Source organism: Rhinatrema bivittatum, chromosome 10, assembly GCF_901001135.1.
Source record: "Rhinatrema bivittatum chromosome 10, aRhiBiv1.1, whole genome shotgun sequence".
NCBI classification, from domain to species: domain Eukaryota; kingdom Metazoa; phylum Chordata; class Amphibia; order Gymnophiona; family Rhinatrematidae; genus Rhinatrema; species Rhinatrema bivittatum.
Window position 1 is genome coordinate 115752103 of NC_042624.1, and position 26913 is coordinate 115779015.

At 43.6% G+C, this 26913-nt stretch overlaps 1 protein-coding gene across 1 annotated transcript in view; it reads left to right on the forward strand.

Annotated features, from left to right (window-relative positions):
- Nucleotides 1-16314, forward strand: part of TRABD2B (TraB domain containing 2B) — a 384859-nt gene extending 368545 nt beyond the window's left edge. The window contains 1 exon segment of the mRNA XM_029618552.1: nt 14300-16314. Coding sequence (XP_029474412.1) covers nt 14300-14504 — 205 coding nt within the window. The 3' untranslated portion in view covers nt 14505-16314.
- Nucleotides 16315-26913: the final 10599 nt, after the last annotated feature.

Here is a 26913-nt window from a genome sequence, read left to right on the forward strand (position 1 = left end):
TTTGTACCCTCCCCAACACCAGCCCTCAACTCCTCCTCTCTGCATCTCATCCCCTCTGTAGTCCCAGCTCCTTTCTCACCCTCTTCATAGACTCATTATTCTCCACTGCTTCTCACCTGCTCTCACACCTTATCTCAGCGCCTCCAAATTCTACCGATTCCTCTTCTCCTCACTGCATCTCACATCCTCATCCCTATCTCATACCCCCCCACCCAATCTTTAAGTACCTAAACTTCCTCAAATCCCCTCCCTTTCAGTAGCCCCTTCTTCTCCCCAATCTGCCCTCATCCAATCTCTGCCCTGCCACCTAATATGGCAGTCCCCACTCTTCTCTACCTATCCCCCACTCTTTGAGACCCTGCTTTCCTGTCCTCTCTCCCTGCCCCACAAAAAAATCTGGGATTCATTGTTCTTCCCACGTCCCAATCCAGTCACGTAGTCCCCGTTCCCCAACTCAGCTTTAATTTTATTCCTGGTCCCTCCTCCCCCCCCCCCCCTTACCTCCCCCTTCTATTACCTCGTCCAGCACTTATAACCCAAGTGTTCTTTCTGCCACTCCAGCACCTCTTCATTAGGTTTGCCACCTGCCTCCAGATTTTCAGAGCAGGCCAATCCAGTCCTGGTATTACCCCGCCGATTGCATGGACTTGTAGTACTCGTTTGTTTAGGAAAATAAATTTGGACTTCAGAGTTACGAGTCCATGCAAGCAGCAAAGGCGAAACCAAGACTGGATCAAATTGGCAACCCTGCTGTTCACTATCTCTTGTGCTACCTGAAGTGTGCGGTGTTGTGCATCTGTGGAGCCCCCATGTGGTTCAAACAGTTGATGGCCGAATCACGAGTTGAGAGGAAGGATGCTTGGGTTAGGATCACCGTGCCGGCTCGGCGAGAGGGGGGGGGGGGGTGGGGACAGGATAGCCAGGAGCAGGAGCTCAGAACTGGGGGAGGCAGAGCGTGATCCCACGTGCCCACTGGGGCTTCCTTATTTCTTGGCCCACTTTCTCCTGGCGCCGTGAGAGCTGCTGGGGCGGAATGCGTGCCTCTGGTTAGGATCTACAGGTAGGAGAAACAGTTGTCAATATTGCTGTCCCTGCTGTGAAAAGCTTCTTTCTTGTTCGGGCATTGCTGACTCGTTCCAATAGAGCGTGATTGTGTTTGGGTTGGGGGGTGGAGTAGATCCAAGAGTGGTCTAACCAGCTGTAATTTACACCCCTGCTGGGTCAGCTTCACTGGCATTGCACAGCGTTGGTCTTTCGTATCCACTGCCGTGTAACCGTGTAGTGACAGAAAGCAGAATGCTGTCAGTCCACCCACAATTTAAATTTCCCTTAAACAGTTCTGAAAAGTAAATTTCAGTAAATGAATCAAAATTGTATCCTTTGCACAGCACCGTGCTGAAATACAGTGCTTTCTTTTTTTTGAGGCCCAGACTTGTAGGATCTAACAGGTCATTTGTGGTTTACTCATTTTACACCCTATGCAGGTTTTAAAAGCTGGAATTTGAATCATTGAATTTGTTTGCTTTAAACATTACGTTAGGCTTCTGGTTAATGCAGTGTGCTGTAACGACTAAGGGGGTCTGTTGGATTTTTGTAAAGATATTCCAGTGCGTAGGCTAATTCTAACTCACTATAAAACACAAGCTCTAATTGATTTATTTTTTTCAAGTTTTCTAAGGAGCGTTAGAGCTCATGAAAGTTGCCAGATTAATAGCAGTATAAACCAATGTCCTCAGTTTATCGAGAGAGCAAATACAGTGCAGCCAGTGGGCTGGGTAAGCTTCCAACCCCATCTGCCCTGCCAGTGTAGCTCAGCCCTCTTATGGTGGGAGTCAGGCTCTAATTATACGAGGATGGTTCAGCCATCAGGCCCATTATCTGCGCCGAGACTGCCAGCGGGGATGGAACTGAACTGAAGCTACCAACACATTTTTTTTTTTACAATTTTGCCACCTGTATGCCATCCTTCTTCTAGAAAGCCTGCTATTTCACCTGTGAATCGTGTGGAAATGCACAGATTTACACAAGAGCAAAACTGGTCAAAAATCCTCTTCCTTCACTGCCGTCTCGAAGAGATTCTCTCATCCTGCAAGATATTTTTGGGACGTGTCAGTGGAAAATCAAGCAGTAATGTGGCTAAAATAAAAGTCTGTACTCAACATAGTGACTGCAAGAATAGAATGCCCGTAAAATGGCATTTACGTGAATAACTTCTGAAAATGAATGGGACTTCTGGAACCAAAGTCCCAATAACTGGCCAATCCCAAAACGAAATAAAATGAACTTCCTATGGCTTCACATCCCTCATACGCATACTTAGTGGTAAGGAATACATCATAAAAAAATGCATTGCAGAACTCACTTTATGGCACCTAACGAAATGCACTGTAATTAATCAGATACGCCCAAAATTGTTTTTATTTTTATTAATTATTATTATTCAATCAATCCCACATTTCAAACCTTTTCTTCAATTAAATCAAAAAGATTTTATATATATAAGGGGAAGGACGTGCCGGAGATTACTTCTGCTCCAGAGGAGCAGTGAGTACCAAAATAAAAAATTTGGGGATAGTTAGGTTAGGTTTAGGGGGTGAGGAGGGGGCAGTAGGGAACTGGGGGAGGCCTGATTACATCTCCGCATGTATTTTTCAAACTTTCCCCCCTTTGCATGTGGAAAAATGGCCACATACACACGTAAGTGGGCCACGTGGGTGTTACACAAATTTTAAATTGCCAGGAAGGGCGTGCGGACATTGATGTACAAGTGCCCAGAAAAAGTAGACCGGATACATGCATTTATGGGCGCACCCACAGCTCTTTTAAAATCTGCCCAAATATGTTTCTCTTAGTTTTTATCCAAAAAGCTTCTTCAACATCTGCTATCAGTTCATTGCACAAAGAAACTTTTTCTCTTTTTCTAGTCCAAAATTCTTCTTAAACCTAATTCCAGTTCATTGCACACCATTCTTATTTAAATGAATGATCCTGTTTCTCTTATAAAAATGTTTTGGTTTCTTCAAACACGGTGCTATTCCATTTTATGAAATCCTATGACACTTAAACACCAATACTTATTTTCTCAAGGTTCTTTATGGACCAAAAACACCAAGTTGGCCATGTTTCGCAACTTCAATTGCTGCTTCAGGGTGTTCTGTTCACAGCACAGGTTAAATAGTGACTATTCTGCTTTCTCTTCCGGCCATTTTGAAAAATCTGAAAAGAACAAAGTCTATTTAAAGACCACCTTTATTTTTGCCCTATCCCATCAGAAGATTCTAAACCCCCAGAACCAATCACATCTTCTCTACATGCCTAGTCCACGTTGATGTCAATATTCCCTCATCAGACTCCTCCAAAACTGACTCTCTACTTTATTTTAAAAAATGATGCCATTCAGCAGATATATTTAAACAAACGGAGTTACTGAGCCCAATCGATGAATTAATTGTTACTCTCATTGTAAAAGACAAAGACCCTGATCTCCTCCTCAGGGAGGAGCTGGAGCAATCTCCAACACGCAACCTTGGATCTCTTCAAAAGAATTATTTTTCTGCATACAATGTTGGGCTAACAGAGCTTCCAACCTTTGACTGGCCAAACAACTCTTATGTTCCGCCAGATGGTTTTTAAACTTGCGTGCTGTTTTACCCACATAAATTAATTTACATAGGCATAAAAGTTCATATATAATAAATGAGCCATCACAATATGAAGAATGTTTCAGTGCATATTTGCGATTGTCAGGTGGCTTGACAAAAAAAGTGGTAACCATCGTATTTGCACAATATCTGTATTTTCCACAGCTTGTGTGACCCCCCCATAATGATGATCCAGTTGTATAGAGCTATCTTTCAACATCAAAAACACGAGCAGATCACAGATTTCTGCCTCAGGTAAAGGCAACTCAAAACCATACAAAGTGACATATATTTTCTTATTCTTTATTACATAGAAAAAGATATTACAACAATCTTTAGATATTTAACATATTACCCACAAAAATATGCATCTAAAAGTTCTCCCTCCATTCATTCATCATACATACTCTTACATACTTCCTACTGTCTTCATAAAAACTGTCTCAATCCTCTCAGATTGAGTTACATACCAAAACTTCCTTCCTTGCAATATATTATGAATTTTAAATACAATTTATTAAATAAGCAGAGAAAATCCCATTTATCATGAATTATCACTCGTTTAGAAAACAACAAATACTTTAGTTCTTCTTTTATTCTCTCTTATTCTCTCAACATGTTTCGCCCACAGGCTTCCTCAGGAGATATTTGAACGAATCTCCTACTGCTCATCTGTTCATATTCATCACATATTTCTGAAAGGATCTCATCTGTACGTCCTCAAAAAGATTTCTCTTAGACGTACATATCAATATACCATTCCACTCACGCTGTTCCGCGTCTTTTCAACAGGTATTTGCCCAGACGCTTGGATTTAAACACTTCTTCCACCGTTCCTTAATGTGTTGCCATATCTTATAAATCTTAACACACCGCCACCTTCATAACGTTCAAACAGACGCCGACATCAAGTGAATCTCTGTGATTCACTTGATGTCGATTCACTTGAATTCACTTGAATCACAGAGATTCACTTGATGTCGGCGTCTGTTTGAACGTTATGAAGGTGGCGGTGTGTTAAGATTTATAAGATATGGCAACACATTAAGGAACGGTGGAAGAAGTGTTTAAATCCAAGCGTCTGGGCAAGTACCTGTTGAAAAGACACGGAACAGCGTGAATGGAATGGTATATTGATATGTACGTCTAAGAGAAATCTTTTTGAGGACGTACAGATGAGATCCTTTCAGAAATATGTGATGAATATGAACAGATGAGCAGTAGGAGATTCGTTCAAATATCTCCTGAGGAAGCCTGTGGGCGAAACATGTTGAGAGAATAAGAGAGAATAAAAGAAGAACTAAAGTATTTGTTGTTTTCTAAACGAGTGATAATTCATGATAAATGGGATTTTCTCTGCTTATTTAATAAATTGTATTTAAAATTCATAATATATTGCAAGGAAGGAAGTTTTGGTATGTAACTCAATCTGAGAGGATTGAGACAGTTTTTATGAAGACAGTAGGAAGTATGTAAGAGTATGTATGATGAATGAATGGAGGGAGAACTTTTAGATGCATATTTTTGTGGGTAATATGTTAAATATCTAAAGATTGTTGTAATATCTTTTTCTATGTAATAAACAATAAGAAAATATATGTCACTTTGTATGGTTTTGAGTTGACAGTTGTGTGATATATAATTTAAGTAGCCAAAATAATCATATCAGGTAAAGGCAAAGCATTCATATAATGATAAGATTTCCCAATGGTGCCTAATTTCAGAACAAATAGATTTTGAAAGAGCTGAAAATCTTAAAGGACAAATAAAATGATTAGAAACTGCCTCCTTTTTCTTTATCGAACATAATACTGCCTCCTAATCTGAATACAAGGCTTGCTCGTAGGCATTTCTAATAATTCTCACTGGATATCCTCATTCAATAAAGCGATCTGCCATTATCTGGGCTTGACTCTCAAACTCATTTATTTGGGAACATAATTGCTGACAGCGATATTGATTGAATAATAATTAATATAAATAAATTAGGTGTATTTGATTAATTACAGTGTGTGGGTTACACCTCTGAGTCAGTTTAACAGTGTGATTTTTCTAACTAAAGTGAGAAATGCTTGTTGTGCAGTAACCAGAAATGAAAAACGCTTATCTTTTGCATATTCATTTATTCTCTGCATATGCTCCAGCGGTTCCAGGAAAAATTCCTTGCCGACATTTTGTTGTCTAGAGCTTTGCCGGGACGTTTACAACATTTGCACCCCTTGTGTTGCAATAACGCTGGAACACGCAGTATTTGAAAAGACCAAGCATGTGATTCCTACATATGTTTCCCTACTAAGAATAAAATACACGTTGTAAACAGACTCCAGAGGAAAGCTTCTTACCAGATGTCCATTCGGTTCTTCCACTTTATAAATATCAGACTGAAATGTATATTATCCATTTGCCAAGCCATCTCAGGCAGATGTTCCAAATGATTTGCCTTGTCATATCTATAAATATGATTAAATTAAATTTATATTCCCCGTTTCCAAAATATTGTCATAAAAATGTAAGGTCTATCACAGTCTTCTCACATAAAAATAACTAATAACCAAAACAGAAGCATATGGATTTTTTTTTTTTTTTTTTTTGCAGTGTCTAAACACTGCTTTTATGATTAACAAGGTAGGTAGAGCTGGTTTATAAAAATATATGTGATAACACGTGAAATATTTAGAACACATAGCAGTCCATTTTCAGCCGCTATGTGGCTCGGCTGGTTAGCTGGATAAACATATCCTCAGCGGCATGGCAGTGCCACTGAATATATCCGGTTACGTCTAACCGGCTTAACTTTAGGACAGCCCTCTGGCCTGACCAGAATTAGCCGCATAGGTTAAGCGGCTAACTCTGATAACATTGAGAGCCGCAATAGCAGGAGAGCAGAGAAGGCCGTGAGTAGAGTTCGCCTGCCAGACCAGCGACAGAGTTGAGCTGCAGTGGCACGGCCCCCTCAGGTGCTGGCTTACGTCAGCGGCAGGCTCCGGTGGCAGCAGAAACTGCAGCTAATGATGGCAAAAGTTAAGAGCAGCCCGCTGCTGGGTTTGAGAGACACGTGTGGCGTCAGGTTGCAGCAGAGGCGTCTTATCCTTTTGCAGCCTGTAGTCTGGCAGGCACAGCTGATGTGAGGGGCCTCTGGGGCCAGTTAAACTGCTGGGAGACCAAGAGTCTGGCCTCGTTTTTGACCATGGAAATGATGGTGGTGAGCAAAATGAAGGGTGTGCCAATTAAGCCACCGGTGGGGCGTGAAATCCTCTCTTGCTTGATAAGCATTTCAGCTAATATTTTTAAATTATTTCTGAGAATGAGGTTAATGGATTGGAACGCAAGCATGTGGATATTTAATTTGTTTTTAAGCAGGGAGCTGGGGATAATAGTCCTGCTTTAGCAATGATTGCTACATCATTATTTCCCCAATGAAGCCAGGTGGCAGGGCCTAAAACATCTATGTTTTACAGGCCCTCACAATGTGTCAGAAGGCCACAAGAGAGGACCAATCTCAGCTCCTGCCTTACATTGGGATCTTAGCCAGAAAGAAATTATTTTACTGTAGGAAGATGTGAGCATCATTTCAACCCCGACATTTCTGGTTCAGGTTTAAATTTAACCTTGTAAGGTGTACAATTAGAACTCGGGCACTGAGCCAGTGAGTCTGAGTCACTCTCTTCCACGTCTGATGAGCGGGAAGCACTGTGGGCATTTCTAGAAAAGTGCAAAGAGTTGGTTTTCAGGAGATCCATGATGAATGCTCAGCAAATATGTCTTGCATACATTTGATCTAAGATCTCAGCTACTTTACATATTTTGGGTATCCTGAAAAACAGACCTGCCTGTGGCTCTTGGGGGTCACACATTGCCTAACAGCTCAAGGATAGAAAGCAAAACAAATGGGGATTTGCAGCTTTAAAAATATCCAATCACATACTGAACTCAGCTGGTGCCCAATCCATCATAAACTGTTTCAGCAGTGGTTTGAATTAAAGCTGCAGCAGCTCACTCTTCCTTATTGCAGTTGTAAGAGATTACACCATTGGGTTTCATCTAGTAATGGATCTTTTCCTGACATTGTACCATACAGGTAAGTTTCAAAAGAGCTATTTGGGCTTTCATTGCCTACCTCTGGGCTTTACACAGACAGAGCTGACCAACAGAAATGTTATCCCTGTGTAGTTGGGTGTAAAGTGTGCGAGCATGTCATATTCGTCTCAGTCTATTGAGTCACGTATATTCGTCTCAGTCTATTCGTCACGTATATTGAGCGACACAGGTCTCCTGAGGACTATACCCACCCAAAATAATCTGGATAATGTCACCTGGATAACTTTCCAGACCTAACTGGCTGTGTTAGGTAGAAAGTAAAATCAGACCACTCCCGGCAGCATCCAGCATGGCTTTCAGAGCAACGCTTGTGGAGCAGGATCCGACAGTAACTCTGGAAGCCCCCATGGGAAGGTGCGATTGTACCCAGTGCTCCCATTGGCCATGATGGCTTTGGGCTTGCTGGTCGGGCGGGAAGGCTGGAGTTTGTGGGCGGGTGGGGTTAGGAGGAGGCCTGGGGTCCGGATCTATTTTGAAAATTCAGTGGGTGGGGTAGGAAGGCTCCTCAGCCAATAGGCATGCTACTGTTTAAAAATCCTTGCAGGTGGGGGTAAGGCTTGAGAGGAAGGGGGGGATTCAGGCTTTGAGTGATTTAGTGGTGTGGGGGCTTGCAAGGATTTTTTATTTATTCTTTCTGCCACTTAACGAGCTGTATTTTGAGTACAGTCGGTTAAGGTGGAGTTATCTGGGTGCGGATATTCGGATTACATTTCACCTGCTCTAGGGCACATCCAGACTTAGCCGAATAATTTATCCAGGTAGCTCTGAATATCGGCGTCATCCAGCTAAGTTAATTCCACCCTGCATCCCTTCCAGCTTATACGCATGCGTTTGTATCCAGGAATCTACCCGAATAAAAGGTACATGGTGCAGAGGCCGTGAATCTAAACCTCGAGATTTGTCCAGGGTAACCCCGTTGAATAGGAACCTCTGTAATTATTAGCCTGAGAGGATCCCCCTAGTACCTCCTTAGTCCTTGTTTCTGGTCAGATATGTGCGGTCCAAGTGTCCTGTAGCGTTAAAGCGTTTTCGTCCTTTCAACGCCGTCACGGGTCAGGTCTCAGGACTAACAGCGGTAGCAGCATCCTTAAGGAAGTACGGCTGGGCCCAGTGTCTGAAGCAGGGCGGCTCTCCGCAGTGATGGTACCGCCCCGCTCTGTGTCATGGGTTTCAAGGATGGAAACCGTTCACTGCTGTTTCGGAGCAGGGTCAGAATCGTGAGCATGCCTTTCGGCTGGCAACGTGTTTTGTGTTAGAGCCTTCTCCAACAGAGCTCTCGGTTCTGCTTCCTGGCAGCCGCACCTGCGGCCCAGCTGGGATTTCGGAGGTAAATCTGTGGGAGACAGATGATGACAGCACCGTATCCGTATCGGTTTTAACAGCCCCTCTGCCCTCCCCGTTCAAAATGCCTCGGCTGTAATGAATGGAGAACAGGTGGTTTGCGAGTTAACAGATGAAGAAAAAAATGGACGGAAGGGGAAGGTGACCTAAGAGATGAATTCAAAGGGGTGGGAAGCATGAAAAAAAAAAAAGGTTCTAGCTAGGAAAAGGAGTTTCAGAATAGCGTTGCTGAATCTTTGGATAAAACAAAGAGACATGAATTGGCTCGCTGCTTAAATGACTCATTGAGTAACAGAATGCCACTGATCCAATATGGCGGGCGCCTGCAGTACACTCAGGAAATGCTGATCCTTCCAATTCTTATGTACTGGAAGCTCCAGTTAGACAACCCTGGAAGCCTTTGGTGACCAGAAGGAAGAAGACTAATTGTTACCAGTACAGGCCATTTTTAGCTGTAAAAAGAAGCAAAGTCGTCATGATGTTGATAAACTTGTCAGTCTCAGAGAGACTTCGTGGGGTGTAGAAAAGTGAGTAAACCACCAACAGTGGAAGAAATACTGTGAAGACTTCATTATCTGCTTTATTGCTTTTTTTTTTTAAATGTAACCCCCTTTTCGGTGGGTGTCCTGAATACAGGGGTACACGGTTGTCTGGGGATCAAAAATTCCCTTTCTTTCTCTCTCCTGAGACCACAGGCCCCAAGTGCTGGGTCCTTTCTAGCAGGGAGATGATAAATCCCCAAGGCAAACCAGGGGAGAATCAGAGTCTGTCTCTTCTCTGCCAGATGTGCTCACTACTGGAATGTCCTTCTTCTGGGGGAACCTTGTAGTCTCAGAAAAAAACACTGGACATGGTGAGGCGTCCCAAAGAAGATTTGAATGCAACCAAAAAATCTTCAATCTGATTAGCAACAAAAAAAAAAAAGAAACCCCAGCAATTGACTTTCTCAACAAAACTTCAAAAGTGCTGCTTTCCTCAGGCCTGCACAGCTGCGTCAGTGTCCCTTCAGGCGGGAAGCACTAGGGAACAACCCAGCACCCCTGACTAACAGAGATTGGGCTCCTAATAGGGACTGGGATCTTCTGTCTCTTTCTCTGGCAGCTCTGGGTTAGAAAGTCCTTAAAAAAACGCAAAAACCCAAATCTTTTCTCCTTCGACCTGGCAGGAACCCATGGCGCAAAAAAAAAAAAAAATTCCTCTGAAACCAAACAAACAAACACTTCTCAAAAATACTCCTCGCTTCTTCTCTAGCAAGACACTGCTCTCCTTCCTTTGTATTGCAGGCTGGGTTCGCAGCACCTTTCAGGTGAGGAGCTCCGATCCTCCCGAGGGAGGAGCAGACTCCAGGCACGAGCAGAACTCTTCACAAAAACAGACCTTCTCAAACCCTCTGCTTGCAGTGCCAGAGACCGCTACCTGACAGGAATCTGCCCCTTCCCCAAACTACTGGGGAAGACCCTTCAGCACGCCCCCAGCCTCTCCAAAGGTCCACTCAGATCTGCAGAAAAACCGTGCGGCTCCTCGTGCTCTGCCTGCTTTTTATACAGGCCGAGGGGTGCGGGGAGGCCCCTGCAGGGCACGACCCCCTAAGCCTAACCTCGGGCCTCTACATTAATAGAGATCGTTATTCTGTTTTCCAGCTCCAGAGAAAGGCAGAGATTCAGCCTCCTCCACCTTCAGGGACCAGATCCATTTGTTTTCGTTTAGCGTACAGTCGTGATGACGCAAAGGGTCAGAGGGGCGGAAAGGAAAGTGAGAGGTGCAGGCAAGCCAGTGCTGTCTCTCTGTCAAGCCGCAGCCCTCTCAGTTAGAACACTTTTAGGGAGATAGACCGCATATTATTGAAGATTTCTAGCCTGTCATTAATTTTGTACGATTTTTGGGGGGGGGGGGTTTTCATAGAATGCCATTTGCGCCAGTCATCCAGAAATGGCATTCAGGGCGACCTCCACAATCCTAGTTTTAGCACTGCTAGCAGGATACGTTTCCAGCCCTTGTTAGCCCACGTCAATGCATGGCAGCAAAGATCAACAAAAGCAATAGGAAGCTGGTCAAGAAACATAGTTGGTCCAGTTATATAAATATATATATATATATATATATATATATATATATATATAAGGTGATCCCTTTTAATTAGAGTAAATACATCTCTTAACCGTCTTTTGGGAGCTGCACGTCCTTCATCAAGTCAAAACTGAATGAGCAGGTGAATGCCCTTAGAGCGGTATGAAATGCACACAGGTAACGGTCTACAGTCTGCAATAAGAGGGTCCATCGCTTTCCTTCCTGCCTTCAGCACAAGGTCTTACTGAGCTATTAAAGTGCCAGGCTATAAAATGCTCAATAACAACTCTGCACTTAGGTTTCCTGGCAATCCTTTCATATGGTTTTCATCAAGCATCCTCTGCACTGCAATGCAGAATCGTCATAGTTAGCCAGGCCTTTTATTTCTAACCAGCCTTTGCAGCATATTTTGGAAAACAAAGAAAAGCATCTTTTCTTTTTACAAGAAACAGAATATAAAATTAACTAAAGGTCAACCAGCTACTATGTGCGAGGCCCCTCTGGGATTAGACGTGTGACTGCAGCTTTTGTCGGCCTTCCCATGTTTTGCGGTTAATTGCTAAGACGTCTCATGGAACTGGGTCTTACCACAAAAAGACCACATTTTCCTAAATGTGTTCTACACATTCATTGAGTGCTCCATGCTCCTGACATGGAAAAAATGCATTAAGACAAAGAAAAACCATTCCTGATACTGCTCTTATTTTATGATCCAATCTATGCACACTTCTTCATAGGAGAAAAGTCAGTTCAACATTAATTTTTCAATTATATAAGCAGAATTGATGGTTCCCCTGTCTTTTGACATTCTGTGTAAGCTGTGATTCATGGGCTGGAATCCTTGGCTCTACCATCTGTCCTTCTGCAATAGATAAAATGAGAATGCATTGTAATCCAGTTAATAGCAGTTATGTTACATTGGGAAAAAGTGGTTTATAAGAACTTTATTATTTATAAAATCCATGAGCCCAGGCATGCAGGTCAGTTGATTTAAAAGAAATCGCATAGCCAATCCAAACACGATATGTAAGTATATATGGATTGATAATAGTTATTAAACTAGATCACAGAAAGAAGGGGGTTTTTTTTCCACCACCCCTCATCAACCCAACGTACCACCACCAGTTCAACCAGACCTTCTACCACGTCACGCTGAACTCCCACCAGTTCATCCAGACCAACTACGCAAAAACTGCAGACAAAAGACATGTCCGATTTCAATTGCAAACGTCAATTAGCAGATGTAAAAGTGTTCAGACAAGTTTGGTATTGTATGCGTGTGTACCGTTTACTTGTGCGCGTACTGTTGAATCCCATTCCGGAATGTTCCTAGACTGACACTTTTTTTTTCTCTTGTTCAGATTTACACGTGATTCTGCAATCACACACATGCACATCAGGTTTATAAAATAGCATATATGTTAATTTTACACATGCAATCCCCCCGCATAATTCCTTGAAATTTGCCTCCATTATTCCTACTTTTCCTGCTTCATAGTCCTATATTTAATCATCATAGAATGCTTGAATAATATTTTTATAACAAGGCTGCAAAGTTTTAACAAATCAGACTTGATTAATTAATATAGGAATTATGAGGGTCTGAAAAAATTTCAGACGAATATACCTGAAATTCCTTGGTGGTCTTGTGGAGGTTCATTGAGGGGCAGGTGGGATCCCCCAGTTGCTCCTGCCCTGCCGGTGCCTTTCTTTCAAATTGGTGCTAGTTGACCTCTGACAGTACTTGCCCCTTCCGGAAGAGGCAAAGGAGAATGAGAGGTCAACCAGCATGACTAGACTTATCCAGATAAGTTATCTGGCTACCTCTGAATATGGGAGTTAGTTGGATAACTTATCTAGCTAGCTTAACTCCATCCAGTATTGCCCCTGAACACATCCTAGTTATCCGGGTACGTTTTATCCAGTACCTAGCTGCATAACTTGAAAGTGGTCCAGCATAGGAATTTCAAAAACCCATGGTTTATCCAGGTAGGTCCTGAACTTAGCCAGACAAACCGATGGAATACTGACCCCATACTTAAGCGAAAAATGCATGGTCACGAAGTCAATACTCTGCTGCATGGAACGTGTGGGACTGCTGGCTTACAAGCCCAAAATACGTATTCTTATAGAGATCAATAAGGTTAGAAATTACTCCTGAAATTTTCGGGACCTTCACAATTTCTGTTATGTGTTAGGGCATGTCATATCTGAATTTTGTCTTCTTTAGACATAGTCCACATGTTGTAAAATGCTTTATTCAGAATTTTACAAATTAAATAAATCTTGTGATTTATTTAATCCCGCGTACTTTTGTTCACGCACCAGGTGCGAACAAGAGTACGCGGGATTTCAATAGATACGCGCGTATCCATTAAAATCCGGGGTCGGCGCGCACAAGGCTGCCCAAAATCGGCAGCCTGTGCGCGCTGAGCCGTGCAGCCTGCCTCCGTTCCCTCCGAGGCCGCTCTGAAATCGGAGCGGCCTCGGAAGGAACTTTCCTTCGCCCTCCCCCCACCTTCCCCTCCCTTCCCCTACCTAACCCACCCCCCCCCCCCGGCCCTATCTAAACCTCCCCCCTACCTCTATCACAAAAGTTACGCCTGCTCGAAGCGTACTCTTGTTTGCGCCTGGTGCAAACAAGAGTACGCGGGATTTTAATAGATACGCGTGTAGCCGTTAAAATCCAGGATCGGCACGCGCAAGGCTGTGCAAAATCAGTAGCCTGCCTCCGTTCCCCCCGCACCTTCCCCTACCTAAACCCCCCCTACCTTTGCTGTACAAGTTACGCCTGCCCGAGGCCGCAACATGCCCCCCACTCCAGGAAAGCCCCGGGACTTACGCACGTCCCGGGGCTTGCGCGCGCCGCCGAGCCTACTCAACATAGGCTCGGCGCACGCAGAGGGAACTTCGGGCAGGTTTTCAGGGGTTACGCGCGTATCCCTTTGAAAATCTGGCTCTTAATCCTTAAGTGCTGAGCTCAGTTAAAATGTAAGTGCATTGGCCTATTTTCCCAAGGATTTGCTCAATTCACTGGTTCTGCAAAGACTGTTTTAGGAACAGGTTAACCTGTTTTCGGTATTTCCAACCACTGAGAACCATAGCTACGCACATTTGCCTCATGCTGTCCTCGTCTCTTCTGTCTCTTTCAGTACGACAACTTTGCCCTCCAGCATCAGGATCATCAACGGCTACATCACAGTTGAGCCTCCCATTTGGTTTCCAAATCAACTGGACCACCGACCTTGGCGTCCATCCAAGAGCTCAGCTCCAAGAACCCTCTCGGTGCCATCTGTGACAAGTTGCATCTCTGTTGCGATAGCATCCTACGTCTCAAGCACGTTAAGGCCATCCTGACCCCTGAGTCTTTCCTGGGTGCAACAAAGGGCACAGAATGCAAAGATAATTTATAAACTCGTGGAGGTGTATATGGGCTACGCCTGGGCTTTGAACTGAGGGAACCAGCAGCAGTTGCTGATTTGTCTCTTCCAGGAGGCACCCTGGCCTATTTTTGAAACTCTAAAGCTTTATTGTAACACTGACTTACCTCTTCTTTTTTAGAAGGATCTTTATTTCCCATAGTGCTATGGGGGTTTGTAAAATATGTCTGTTCATATAAAAAAAAAAAAGTATATTTATTCTTCTATTAAACTTATTTTTGTTGTGCATATTAATAACATCTTTATTATAAAAAAGAATAAATTGTAGTTACAGTGAAATAGCTAAATGAATTTCTGTATGACTTTCTTCAACAGTTTTCTTATTACTTTGTAACCCCTCATTAACCTGTAAACTTCCCTGAAGAGATGTTAAATCCATTGTACATGATAATTTAATAGGGACAATTATCATGCAATCTTGATTTCAGCAAATTTGTTCTTGATCTCTTAACTTGTCAGTTTAAAGGCCAATGAATTGCCGGCTTGATAGTTAAATTGCACTTAGCTGTTGCCAAATGTTTTTCTTTTGTTAGGAAAGGAACAGGATATGTCAGTATAAATGCATCTCTTAATCCGAATGCTGGGAACTTACTCTGTGGAACTTTCATTTTTACCTCAACAATACGAGTTGCTGGTTGCACTATTCCCCAAATTTAAGAGGCACTTTCAGGTAGCCCTCTCAAGTTATCAGCAAAGATAGACTGCTACCCAAGAGTGCATAATGCCAAAGTTCAACACGACACGTTTTCTCAGAAACAGAAGATTACTTTAACGCTGTGGGATAGTTTCTAATTCCTGGGCTTCCTTGCAGATGGTCTGACTGCCTTCTGACCCAGTGGTGAGCAGTCCCAGTCCTCCAGGTCCGCAAAACACGTCTGATTTTCCAGCTATCCACAATGAATATGCAGGAGATACATGTGAGGCAGTGCACCCAAGAACTTCTCACACACGTCTGTTGTGGATATCCTGAAAAGCGGACTGGGTTGCAGATTTTGTTCGTCAAAATTGCCCACCGCTGCTCTTCACCCCTGCTTTGACCTATCAGAAAGCCACCGTCAGAGCTTACGGTTTCCTGGTAGAAGCTGCAGGGTGTTATCTTAGTGCTGGGGGGGAATAACGGTGGTCCTGGCATGCGCCGCACCCCAAGTTACCAAAAATAGGAGCTTTTAGAAAAAAAAAAACCGTTTTCTTGCAATGAAGGTACGGAGCCCTTCATTAATGCACAGAATATGCGCGGAAGGTGGTTCATCCCGTCAAACTGTGTGGGGAGATTTGCTTAAAGTGCCTCCTTGAAACTTTATTGTCCCCTGCCGTAGACTTCAAACTTTCTTGCGCTGGGGACCAGGTCGGCCCACTGGGTGTTGCTCCAAAAGCCCCCACTTGGCTACGCCACCCATTTTTAGAGACTTCAAAAGAGGTTGCCTACCACTCCTTGGTAATGCCTAAGCTCCTCTCCGCCTCCTGCTGTTTTCTTCCAAGTTTCTCTTTTGCAGAATGCGGGAGGCCCTGCTGCTCTAAGCTTTAATCTGCTACTGCTAATGCCACCTGCTTCACCAAAAGTACATCTGATGTTTGAGTTAATCACTCTGGATATGGCGACACAGGGGAATTAAGAGTTTACTGTGAGAACCTTAAGGATGAAAGGACCAAACTATAAATGTACGATGGCACATAGGAGGAAGGGTGGCATTTTACGTCTTGTCAAGCAATAAAAATGCAATATGAAATCTTATGATTCCTTATTTCTTGCTCAGCTGCCAGGGAAAAAGGTTTCTGACCTTTCTTTATTCTTAAAAACAACATTCCTGTTGGTATAATACGGGTTATTAAGCCGGAGAGTATTCTGAGCCTGGGTCAGTTATACTTGACTAATCAGTCAGCTTCGATCCAGTTTCAACCTGACTCCATTTGTTTTTCTTAGCAAAAATCAGGATTTGCTCGGCTCGGCTCATGTTTTAAGCAGGTTCTCATGCATTCAAATCATTTGACATGTTTGCATTAGGAGGATATGCACGGCAGAATACGCATTCGCCTATGGCCACGCAGAGCTTTGCTGTAGTTTTTTTTTTATAACCCGTGTGTATAAAATAGGCTTGGTCTTTACCCCGCAAAGTGCGTGCAATATGTCGGTTCGTGCGCGAATACATGCAATGCATTGAAAGCCTGTACTTGTCCTACCTATTTTAGAATGAAAGGCAGGTATATTTTAAGTGTGAAAGTAAAGTAGGACTTACATATATCGGCATTTACGCGCACAAGTCAGGCCGTTTTAAAACACGGGGACCTCAAGGAAATTACCAGTTTTACCAATCAGTCCACCAGTTCTTTTCCAGTTCATCGAGACCCTCCAGCTTCTTTACCCTGAACTTCTCCCACTTCACCCAGACCGCCTACTCCACCAATAGCACCCAATAAACACCTTTAATAACACTTAGGCCAGATAATTAGTAGGCGTTAAAATACGCAATTAAAGTTGGCAAATGTTTGCTCCTGGACCGCTCTGGCCTGCCCCTTTTTTACGCATGTATACGTGTGTGTGTGTGTGTGTGTGTGTGTGAAAGTGAATATACTGCTCTGTCTTCTGTGTGCAAGTAGAGGCTACTTACACTCATGTACGCCAGTCTTTCCCCGCATAAATGTTTCAAAACTCACCTGATAGAATCTTCAAATGTGAGACATTCAGAATAAAATTCATTGCCTTTGTGAGAGTACTAAGGAAGATAATTTCCCGTGGAGAACCGCGCAACCATTTCACTGGGCTTCTGCTAGATTTCATGACAACCAGTGACACTTCAACTCATTATAATTAGCCAATGCTCAAAAGTATTCCAGTTTTCATAAAATCGTCAGGAAAAGCAAAGAAATAATTGTAGCTTTTTGTCGCTCGAGAATGCAGCCACAGCTTCAGAATCATTTCTGCTTTTGATCACTGATACTGTGAAAATATTGAGGTCCACATTCAGCCGCCGTGCAGCTCTGCTTGTTAGCCCAGCTCTACACAAGCGGCTAACTAGTGCTGTATAGTCAGTGGCACAGCCACCGGCTAACTGTAGGACAGCCCTGAATATGGAGTTAGCTGCTCAATTTATCCAGCCAACTCACCCTCTCCCCGATTCGCCCATTCCCCACCCCTGACTTGTCCGGCTAAAAACTTAGATATTCAGGTATTCAGCAGCACCGCTTAGCGCTTAGGCAGCTAAGTGCTGTTTTAAATATTGATTATATTTTCAGAGTCCAATAAAATAACATTTTGCTGCTAAGTCGTTGGGTTACAAAAAAGAAAAAACTACAATAAATAGGGGCTGTTTCCAAACCACCTGCTTTGTGGCAAAGGGACGGGGTCCTTTTTATGCCTGGTTTTAATGTCGGTTTACAATATGAATTCTGCGCATAGGTTGCCTTTGAAACCTGCTGTGGGGAGAAAGTACCTGCAGGCATTTGCCACCTGCGTTATCTGCAGAAGCCTCTTCCGGGGAGAACAGCATGCATCGATGGAAAAGTGGGCCCGTTCTACAGCCCTGTACCTGTACCTGCAGGCATTTGCACCTGCGTTCTCTGCAGAAGCCTCTTCCTGGGACAACAGCATGCATCGATGGAAAAATGGGCACGTTCTGCAGCCCTGTACCTGCAGGCATTTGCACCTGCGTTCTCTGCAGAAGCCTCTTCCAGGGACAACAGCATGCATCGATGGAAAAGTGGGCATGTTCTGCAGCCCTGTACCTGCAGGCATTTGCACCTGTGTTAACTGCAGAAGCCTCTTCCAGGGAGAACAGCATGCATCGATGGAAAAGTGAGCACGTTCTGCAGCCCTGTACCTGCAGGCATTTGCACCTGCGTTCTCTACAGAAGCCTCTTCCAGGGACAACAGCATGCATCGATGGAAAAGTGAGCACGTTCTGCAGCCCTGTACCTGTACCTGCAGGCATTTGCACCTGTGTTAACTGCAGAAGCCTCTTCCGGGGAGAACAGCATGCATCGATGGAAAAGTGAGCACGTTCTGCAGCCCTGTACCTGTACCTGCAGGCATTTGCACCTGCGTTATCTGCAGAAGCCTCTTCCAGGGAGAACAGCATGCATCGATGGAAAAGTGAGCACGTTCTGCAGCCCTGTACCTGCAGGCATTTGCACCTGTGTTAACTGCAGAAGCCTCTTCCGGGGAGAACAGCATGCATCGATGGAAAAGTGAGCACGTTCTGCAGCCCTGTACCTGTACCTGCAGGCATTTGCACCTGCGTTATCTGCAGAAGCCTCTTCCAGGGAGAACAGCATGCAGTGATGGAAAAGTGGGCCCATTCTGCAGCCCTGTACCTGTACCTGCAGGCATTTGCACCTGCGTTATCTGCAGAAGCCTCTTCCGGGGAGAACAGCATGCATCGATGAAAAAGTGGGCACGTTCTGCAGCCCTGTACACGCTCTTAGCTGCATAAAAGGATGGCGAGTTTTTCAGACCCCCTTTAGTTTACCAAGGTTAAAATGGTATTTAACTGGGTAAATGACTTTAAAATTTGTCTTCAAAATTAGTAATTCCTAAAAGAAAGGCACTCCCAATCTATATAAATAAAAATGTTAAATAGTTTGTACGAAATCGCTAATCTCAGCAACCACTGAATCGATTGCTTTCAAATTTGGACACAAGCTTCACCTCACATACGGCAAGGCTCTTCTACACTTACGTTACATATATGTCACACCGGGGGCTGGTAAAAAAGTTTTAAAATTTGGTTCCACAAAACAGCGACATCTGCTGGACGTAAGCGCAAGCTCTTACACCTTGCACAAACGCTCACACCCCACACACACGTGACCAATGTTTGGGATTCACACACCCTCCGAGCAGACACAAATCCACCCTCCTCACACCCCCCCCCCCCCGCACACATGCCAATTGTACTTACTTCACACACCCTCCCAAAACACACAAAAAACCCACAAAATTCCAGTATGCTACACCGGGAGGCCACTCACATGCCACATGTTTGCAATTCCCACACCCTACGAACTCACACAAAAACACCCTCCTCACACCCCCCACGCACATGACTTTTCTACTTTACTGCCCTCAACCTCCGAACGTACGCAAAACTGCAGAATAGTTCGGGCTGCTCCAGCGGGGGGGGGGGGAGGGCAACACCGCTCCGTGACACATCGCATACACTACGGCCGTCGGCTGCCAGCAATCAAAATGGCGCCCACGGCTCTGTCCCTTACTAGGACACTCTGGAACGCCAATGGCGGCAGTAGCCCATGTGACATAATAAGGGCGAGGGCCCGTCGACGCCATTTTCTGGACTGGCGACCGGCGCACCTTCGCCCTTACTATCTGAGCGAGACGACCGCTCCCATTGCTCCACCCCACTGACAGAGTAAGTTCTAACAGCCCTCGGAGACACTTTCAGTGCTGGCTGCCGAGGGCCCGGCGCCAATACTTCCATGCCGGAACGAACGCCCGCTCCACCCACTACCATTTTTGACAGGTATCGGCGGGCCTGCGGGGGGGGGGGGGGTGTAGGGATGTTCTTGCGTCCATGTTCGGGGGGGAGGGGGACAGGCGGGGGTTATCCCCATTCTCTTTTCTTTCTTTTCCACTTAACCTGGCTCTGCCACTGCAACGCGTGGCCCGGTACAGCTAGTGAATTAATGAAATAACTTATCCCATCCCCAGTGAAACCTAAGTGAAAAGTTTTGTTGTGTTTTTTTTTTAGTGATGCTTAACTTTGTTTTGAGCAAATATCTAAGACTATATTGTGTCATTCTCTTGTGTGCCCATCAGCTGATTAACCCCAAAGAAAATGATCGGTAAGGAACTGGGGATGCTCATCCGTTTGTGCTGCCCTCCTAAAACAAACAGGAGCCTCCAATGCAAAGAAAAAAAGGTGTCGGGCAAGGCAGAGATGAAGGCAAAACCATCACCTGCAGAACATTTCACTGCTACTAACAAATCGTTACAGCTTTTTTTTTTTTTTCTTCTTCATTTAATTCTCCTGTAAATCAAGGTGGGGGAGCTGAAACCTCTCCTCCAGAACATTTGTGTCAAAGCGGATTTATTGTTTTCTAACCTGGTTGTGACCTCTCCAGCTGGGAGCCGTGCATCCAGTGCTGGTGCCCCGGAAGAGCGCAGCGCAGCCCCGGGAGCTCCCAGCACGGCAGCGCGGTGCGCTGGCCCCCTCTGTCGGCCAGGGGAAGGGTTGCAACAGCCCCGAGACATCTCCCGCTGCTCAAGCTTTTGTTTCAGCCCTGCGCGCTGCAATTGGCCACCACCACGTTAGGAAAACTATTTTCTTACCGAATTTGCTTGAGAAATGTCAACTCTGCTTCCAGGTTATTATGTACGCTATTTTTCTATAGATTAGAAGACATCTTCCAGATTTATCATTTCATTTTGTATGCATTTTACAGATGTGCTTACTTTTGAAAATGACACAAACAATATTTGATGTTTTATGTTGTCATATTTCAAATTGACACAAAAAAACCCCCCATGAAATTTAATTTAGTTTTTCTATTTTAGAGCTCATGGGGAGGGTAATTTCCATCAGTCTGCTAAGGCTTATGTACTTGTACTTGGATTTCTTTTTACCTACAAACGTTAGCCAGAATTTTCAGAGGATTTCTGCATATAAAATCGGCTTTGAAAATTTTCAGGTGAGAGCGGAACTGGGGGAGCAGTTGTAAATTTGTGCATGAATATTTATATGCATACTTTTGAAAATCAGAATTGTGTGTGTATAAATCATGTCCCTGTCCCAACTCTGTCCCCAGAACTCTTCTTTGTAGTGCATGCCCTATGTAAAACTGCACCTGAAATCGCATTTGCATGTACTTTTATGGGCACAACCCCCTGGATAATTTTTAAAAGGCCACTTACGTGCATAAAAACCAAAGTTTATATACATGAATCTTTTTTTAAATTACCGCTGAATGATTTTAATGTGCACTAAAACCGCACACTGAAATGGAAAATCCAAAAGAAACAATGAAAGCAAAAGAAAACAAAAAACCCCACCAGGGTGGATACAGGTTGCTGGCTCTAACATTTAAAAAGGAGATAAAGTAGCCTTTGAAATAGAACACGGGGGGGGGGGGGGGGGGAAGCCAACAGTTACTCAGCAGCGCATGGTTTGAAATATAGTAACAAAACAAGGAAATGAGGTGCCTGACAGAGAGGTGCTAATATAGGTGCTAATATAGGCTAATAATACAGGTGCCTTTAGGTAAAGAGCAGATTGAGTTAAAAAATTCAAATTACCCCTGTCTACTGCAAGGAAGGTTGTATATTCAACCAAAAAAAATGCCTTGAAATGTCTGTATGCAAATGCCAGAAGTCAAAGAAGTAAGATGGGAGCATTAGATTGTATAGCACTGAATGAAGAGGTAGATGTAATTGCCATCTCAGGGAGCTAGTGGAAGGAGGATAACCAATGGGAACACTGTGATACCAGGATACAAATTATATTGCAATGATAGGTGGTGGGGGTGGGGGTCCTATATATTAGTAATGGCATAGAATCTCCTGTAGGAGATGGGGAAGAGCATGGCAATAAGGATTATACTACTGTCTGCCAGGCCAGAATGAATAGATGGTCAATGAAATACCAACAGAAATTAAGGAAGCTAACGAATTTGGCAGCACAGTAATAGTGGGAGATTTCAATTATCCTATTAATAAGTGGGTAAATGTTACATCAGGACATGTTAGAGAGGTAAAGTTTCTAGATAAAAGAAATGACTGCTTCATGGAGCAGCTGGTACAAGAACCAACAAAGGGGAGCTATTTTAGAACTAATTCTTAGATGAATGCAGGATTTGGTGCAAGAGATAACGGTAATGGACCTATCTAGCAACAGTCATCATAATGCAATCAAATCTGACTTCATAATTGGAGGGAGGACATTAAGGAAAACTACTACTCTAATATTTAACTTTCAAAAGGGAGACTATGATAAAATGGGGAAAATAGTTTGAAAAGAACTCAAAGGTGCAGCTACAAAGGTAAAGAATTTGCACCAGATATGGATAGTGATTAAAAATACCATCTTGGAAGCCAAGACTTTTTATGCATTAAACATGGTGGAAGGAAGGCCAAATGACTGTCAGCATAAATAAAAGTTGAGACGAAAGAAGCTATTATAGCCAAAAGAACTTCTTTCAAAAAATAGAAAAAGGTTCCACATGAACAAAATAGGAAAAAGTATAAGCACTGGTAAGTCAGAGGCAAAACATTGATAAGGCAGGCAAAAAGATAATTTGAAAAGAAGCTTGCCATAGAGGCAAAACTCATAATAAAAATTTTTTCAAATACATCCGAAGCAGGAAGCCTGTGAAGGAGTTAGACTGTTAGATGATCAGGGAAGACAAGGACTGTTAGATGATCAGGGAAGACAAGGACATAGCAAAAAGTCTAAATGAATTCTTTGCTTCAGTGTTTACAGAGGAGCATGTAGGGGAGATACCTATGCCAGAAACAGAATTTAATGGTGATGACTCAGAGGAACTAAAACAAATCATGGTAAAACCTGCAAGATAAATTGACAAATTAAAGAGTAGCAAATCACCTGGAACAGATGGTATACACACCAGAGTTCTGAAAGAATTCAAAATTGAAATTGCAGACCTATTACTGGTAATTTGTAACCTTTCATTTAAATTGTCTACTATCCTGGAAGATTGGAGAGTGGCCAGTGTAACGCCAATCTTTAAAAAGGACTCCGGGGCTGATCCAGGAAATATAAAAGTATATTTTAAAAGCTTTACGTGCACAGAACTGGCCATTTACACACGGAAGTGGCCTGAGCGGGAGCTACGTGAATTTCAAATAGCAGTGTTCATTGTACAAATCAACTCCTTTTTATCACTTATAAGGTCAAAAAATGAGGTAAATTTTACAATGGATACTGCTGAATTTGTCTGTAACAATATCCCCCTAACCCACCTCCTGAAAACTCACCTCGAATCAAAATGCCCCCTTACAATGGTCCATATATAGAATATCTGACTGAGCCTTATACAGAGTCTCTCTCGCTCTCCCTCCGATGTCCTCCTGTGCTTAACAATGCATGGAGAGTATTTTATAACCTATGCATGCAGGTTATAAAATAGTGCATATTTTTGTGCGTGGTGAGATATGCGTGTTTCTGGGTGCTCATGCAGCCCTTTTAAAATCTACATTATGTAGATTAGTGAGCCTGACGTCAGTTCTAGGAAAAATCATAGAAACTATTGCAAAGAACAAAATTACAGAACATATAGTTAGACATGGTTTAATGGGACACAGCCAACATTATCAAGAGAAGTCTTGCCTCATCAATATGCTACTTTTTTTTAAAGGAGTTAATAAACTTGGATAATGGTGAGCTAGTGGATATAGTGTATTTAGATTTTCAGAAGGCATTTGATAAAATCCCCTCATAAGAAACTGCTGAGAAAATTAAAAAGTCAATGGTATAGGAGGCAATATCCTATTGTGGATTGCAAACTGGTTAAAAGACAGAAAACAGTATAGAACTAAATGTTCAGCTTTTTCAATGGAAGAAGGTAAACAGTAGAGTACCTCAGGGATCTGTACCTCAATCGGTGCTTTTTAATATATTTATAAATGATCTGAAAAAGAGAATAACAAGTGAGGTGATCAAATTTGCAGACAGCATATTATTCTGAGTTTGTATTATTATTATTATCCGCAAGCAAATAGTGTGTGGCACGCTTTTTAACAAAAGAGAGACTGTGAAGTAAAATTTAAGATCCGCACATGTGCGCGCGTTTACCGGCATGTTCACATGGATACACCGATTTTATAACGTGCACGCATATGTGTGCTATGTGCTCACGTGTTATAAAATCGGCTACCCGTGTATACGGAAATGCATGATTTTATATTGACGTGCAATGCCGTCTTCAGCGCGTAAATGGGGGGAATTTTAGTAGGTACACGCGACGACACAATTGGCCTTTTTCCCAGTTCACCCCAGTAAAGGAGAAGACTTTCTAAACCCCCTAGCTAACTTGACTCCCTTTCACCCTATTACCCCCAACCCTTTAAACCCTGCTAACTAGCATATTCTTTTTTTGTTTCATGATTTAACACGCCGTTCATAGCAGAAGTAAAGTTGCACAGTAGGTCCCCTACTGTGCAACTTGCTGGCACGTGCTTGTGTGCGTAAATATTATGCGCTGGATTCATGCTACAGACCCTGCCCGCCCATGCTACAGGCCCACGCCCTGCCCCTTTTTTTCGTCAAACCTTTTTTATCCACGTACTGGGAGGTACGTGCATGGCCGTGGCCCTTATAAAATCCACACGGCCGAGTTACACGTGTATCTCCCGGCTTTGGTGCATGTAGGGCTTTTAAAATTCACCCATGTGTAGGCTATCTGTTCTACTTTTTGTGAATCACCACATGACACTAGTGTTCTGTAATACAGTTCAATACATCATTTTGACAGGAAAAAACCCTAACCACTGCTAGTGCGTGAATAACTGTGTCAAATTCCATCATGATACAGGACACACAAGGTAGACATGATAGTGGCACTAGTAGCAACAATAATGGGAAAGCAGAAGGAAGGTTTTACCTACAAAAGGACATAGGGCACGCACAAGTAACTCTACTGATGATAGCAGTAAGAAGTCCAGGACTCCCTCACTCAAGATAAAGAGGGATTATCTTTAGCAGAGGAAAACCACAAGCAGCATAGGTCAAGAAGAATCTCAAGCTGAAAGAGCAACTGCCTCCTGTTCTCACTCATCTCTGTTCTTATGTTAGAGGCAGAAGAAGGCAGGGTCAGTGGATGGTGGGATCAGCAGTGGAGGGGCAGGAGCCCTAGGAGCAGAGCACCAAAAAGCAGTACATCACTGCTCCCTGAATCCTCCTGAGCAGCATCTGCAGCAAATACTTGAAGAAAGTACTGATTGAGATTAATTTATGTGATGGCTTCTCAGACTCATAGCATACAGAGCTTCTAGTAGTTCAGGAGGTTTTGGGGAGTCTATTAATTAGCATGATGTCCTCTAATGAGAAGCTACAGGAGGCTACAGGAGGCAGAAAGTGCCAGGGTGAAGAGCACACCCCAGGAAGAGCAGCTAGTGAAGAGTGTGAAAGATGCCCTTGGCCTTTTACCTCCGTATACCCTCAAACCCAGAAGCAGCAGCCAAGCATCCAGAGAGGGAGAGGAGATCTCACAAGAAAAATGAGGTGTCAAGGCACTTTAAAATAGGGAGGACCAGTGTTTTGCAGAATGATTTCATTGTTGCAAGGTCATCAGAAGAGGAAAGATACTGGGCCATCTTATAAACAGTGGTGTGCAGCATCGTAAAAAAAAAACACACCCACTAGCTTTGGTTTCAGGGGAGGCCACCAATACTAGCATAGGGATCTTGTCTACTCCACCGGAGCAGCAGGAAAGTCATAAAAAAAGGGGAAGTCAGTCTCTCAAACTGAACTCCCCTGGCCCCTTCATCCAAGCAAGCAGCCCTCAACGCGTGTCATAGCAAAGCCACAATGGAGGAGATGTATTTTGGGGGGGTTTTAAATCACATCATTGCCCCATTGTTGGAGGCAGGCAGTGGTAAGGTAACACAGTGTGATAAGGAAATGATTGACTTAGATGAGCAACCCTTGCAGATCATGGAGAATATGGGATTTAAGTGGCTGCTGCACCTTTTAGCTTTAAATTACAAAATGCCCTATCGTACAGCATTCAGAAACAGGTTATCCCTGCCATGTATACTCAGTGGTAGTGGTATGCTTTCATGCAGGTGCAGCTGGCCAAGGTGAAAAGGGGTAGCATCCATTTCACCTGTGACATCTGGACTAGCTAGAATACGACATTCAGCTATCTTTCCCTGATAAAACACTGGTGGCAGTTGGCCAAGGCAGGAGCAGGCAGCAGCTTTAGTGTGGGTGGATCAGCAGGAGATGAATATCAGCTACATCTTAGGAACAGTAAGGTAAATGATAGAGGGCTGGAAGCTAGGGCAGAGACACAAATGTGGTTCTTGTTTTGTTACAGATAGTGGTACAAAAATGAAAAAGGCAGTGGGGAGGTCCATTGCACCTGCTCATTCATAATGTAGGCGCTAGATGGAATTCCATTTAACTAATGCTGCAAAGGAGAGTAGAGCAATGGACAGCCCTTCATGACCTGGCCCTAGATAGCAAGATAGGTGTGGATTGTTCCCATGGGGGACATAATGCAGATGATATGAATTCTAAAGACCTTCAAGGATGACTTGCAGGATCTCAATTCACAAGTGCCACTATGACTGAGATTGTAGTTGTAGTCAACATCCTGGAAGAGATGGTATAGAGGGTTTCCAGCAGGAACAAGGA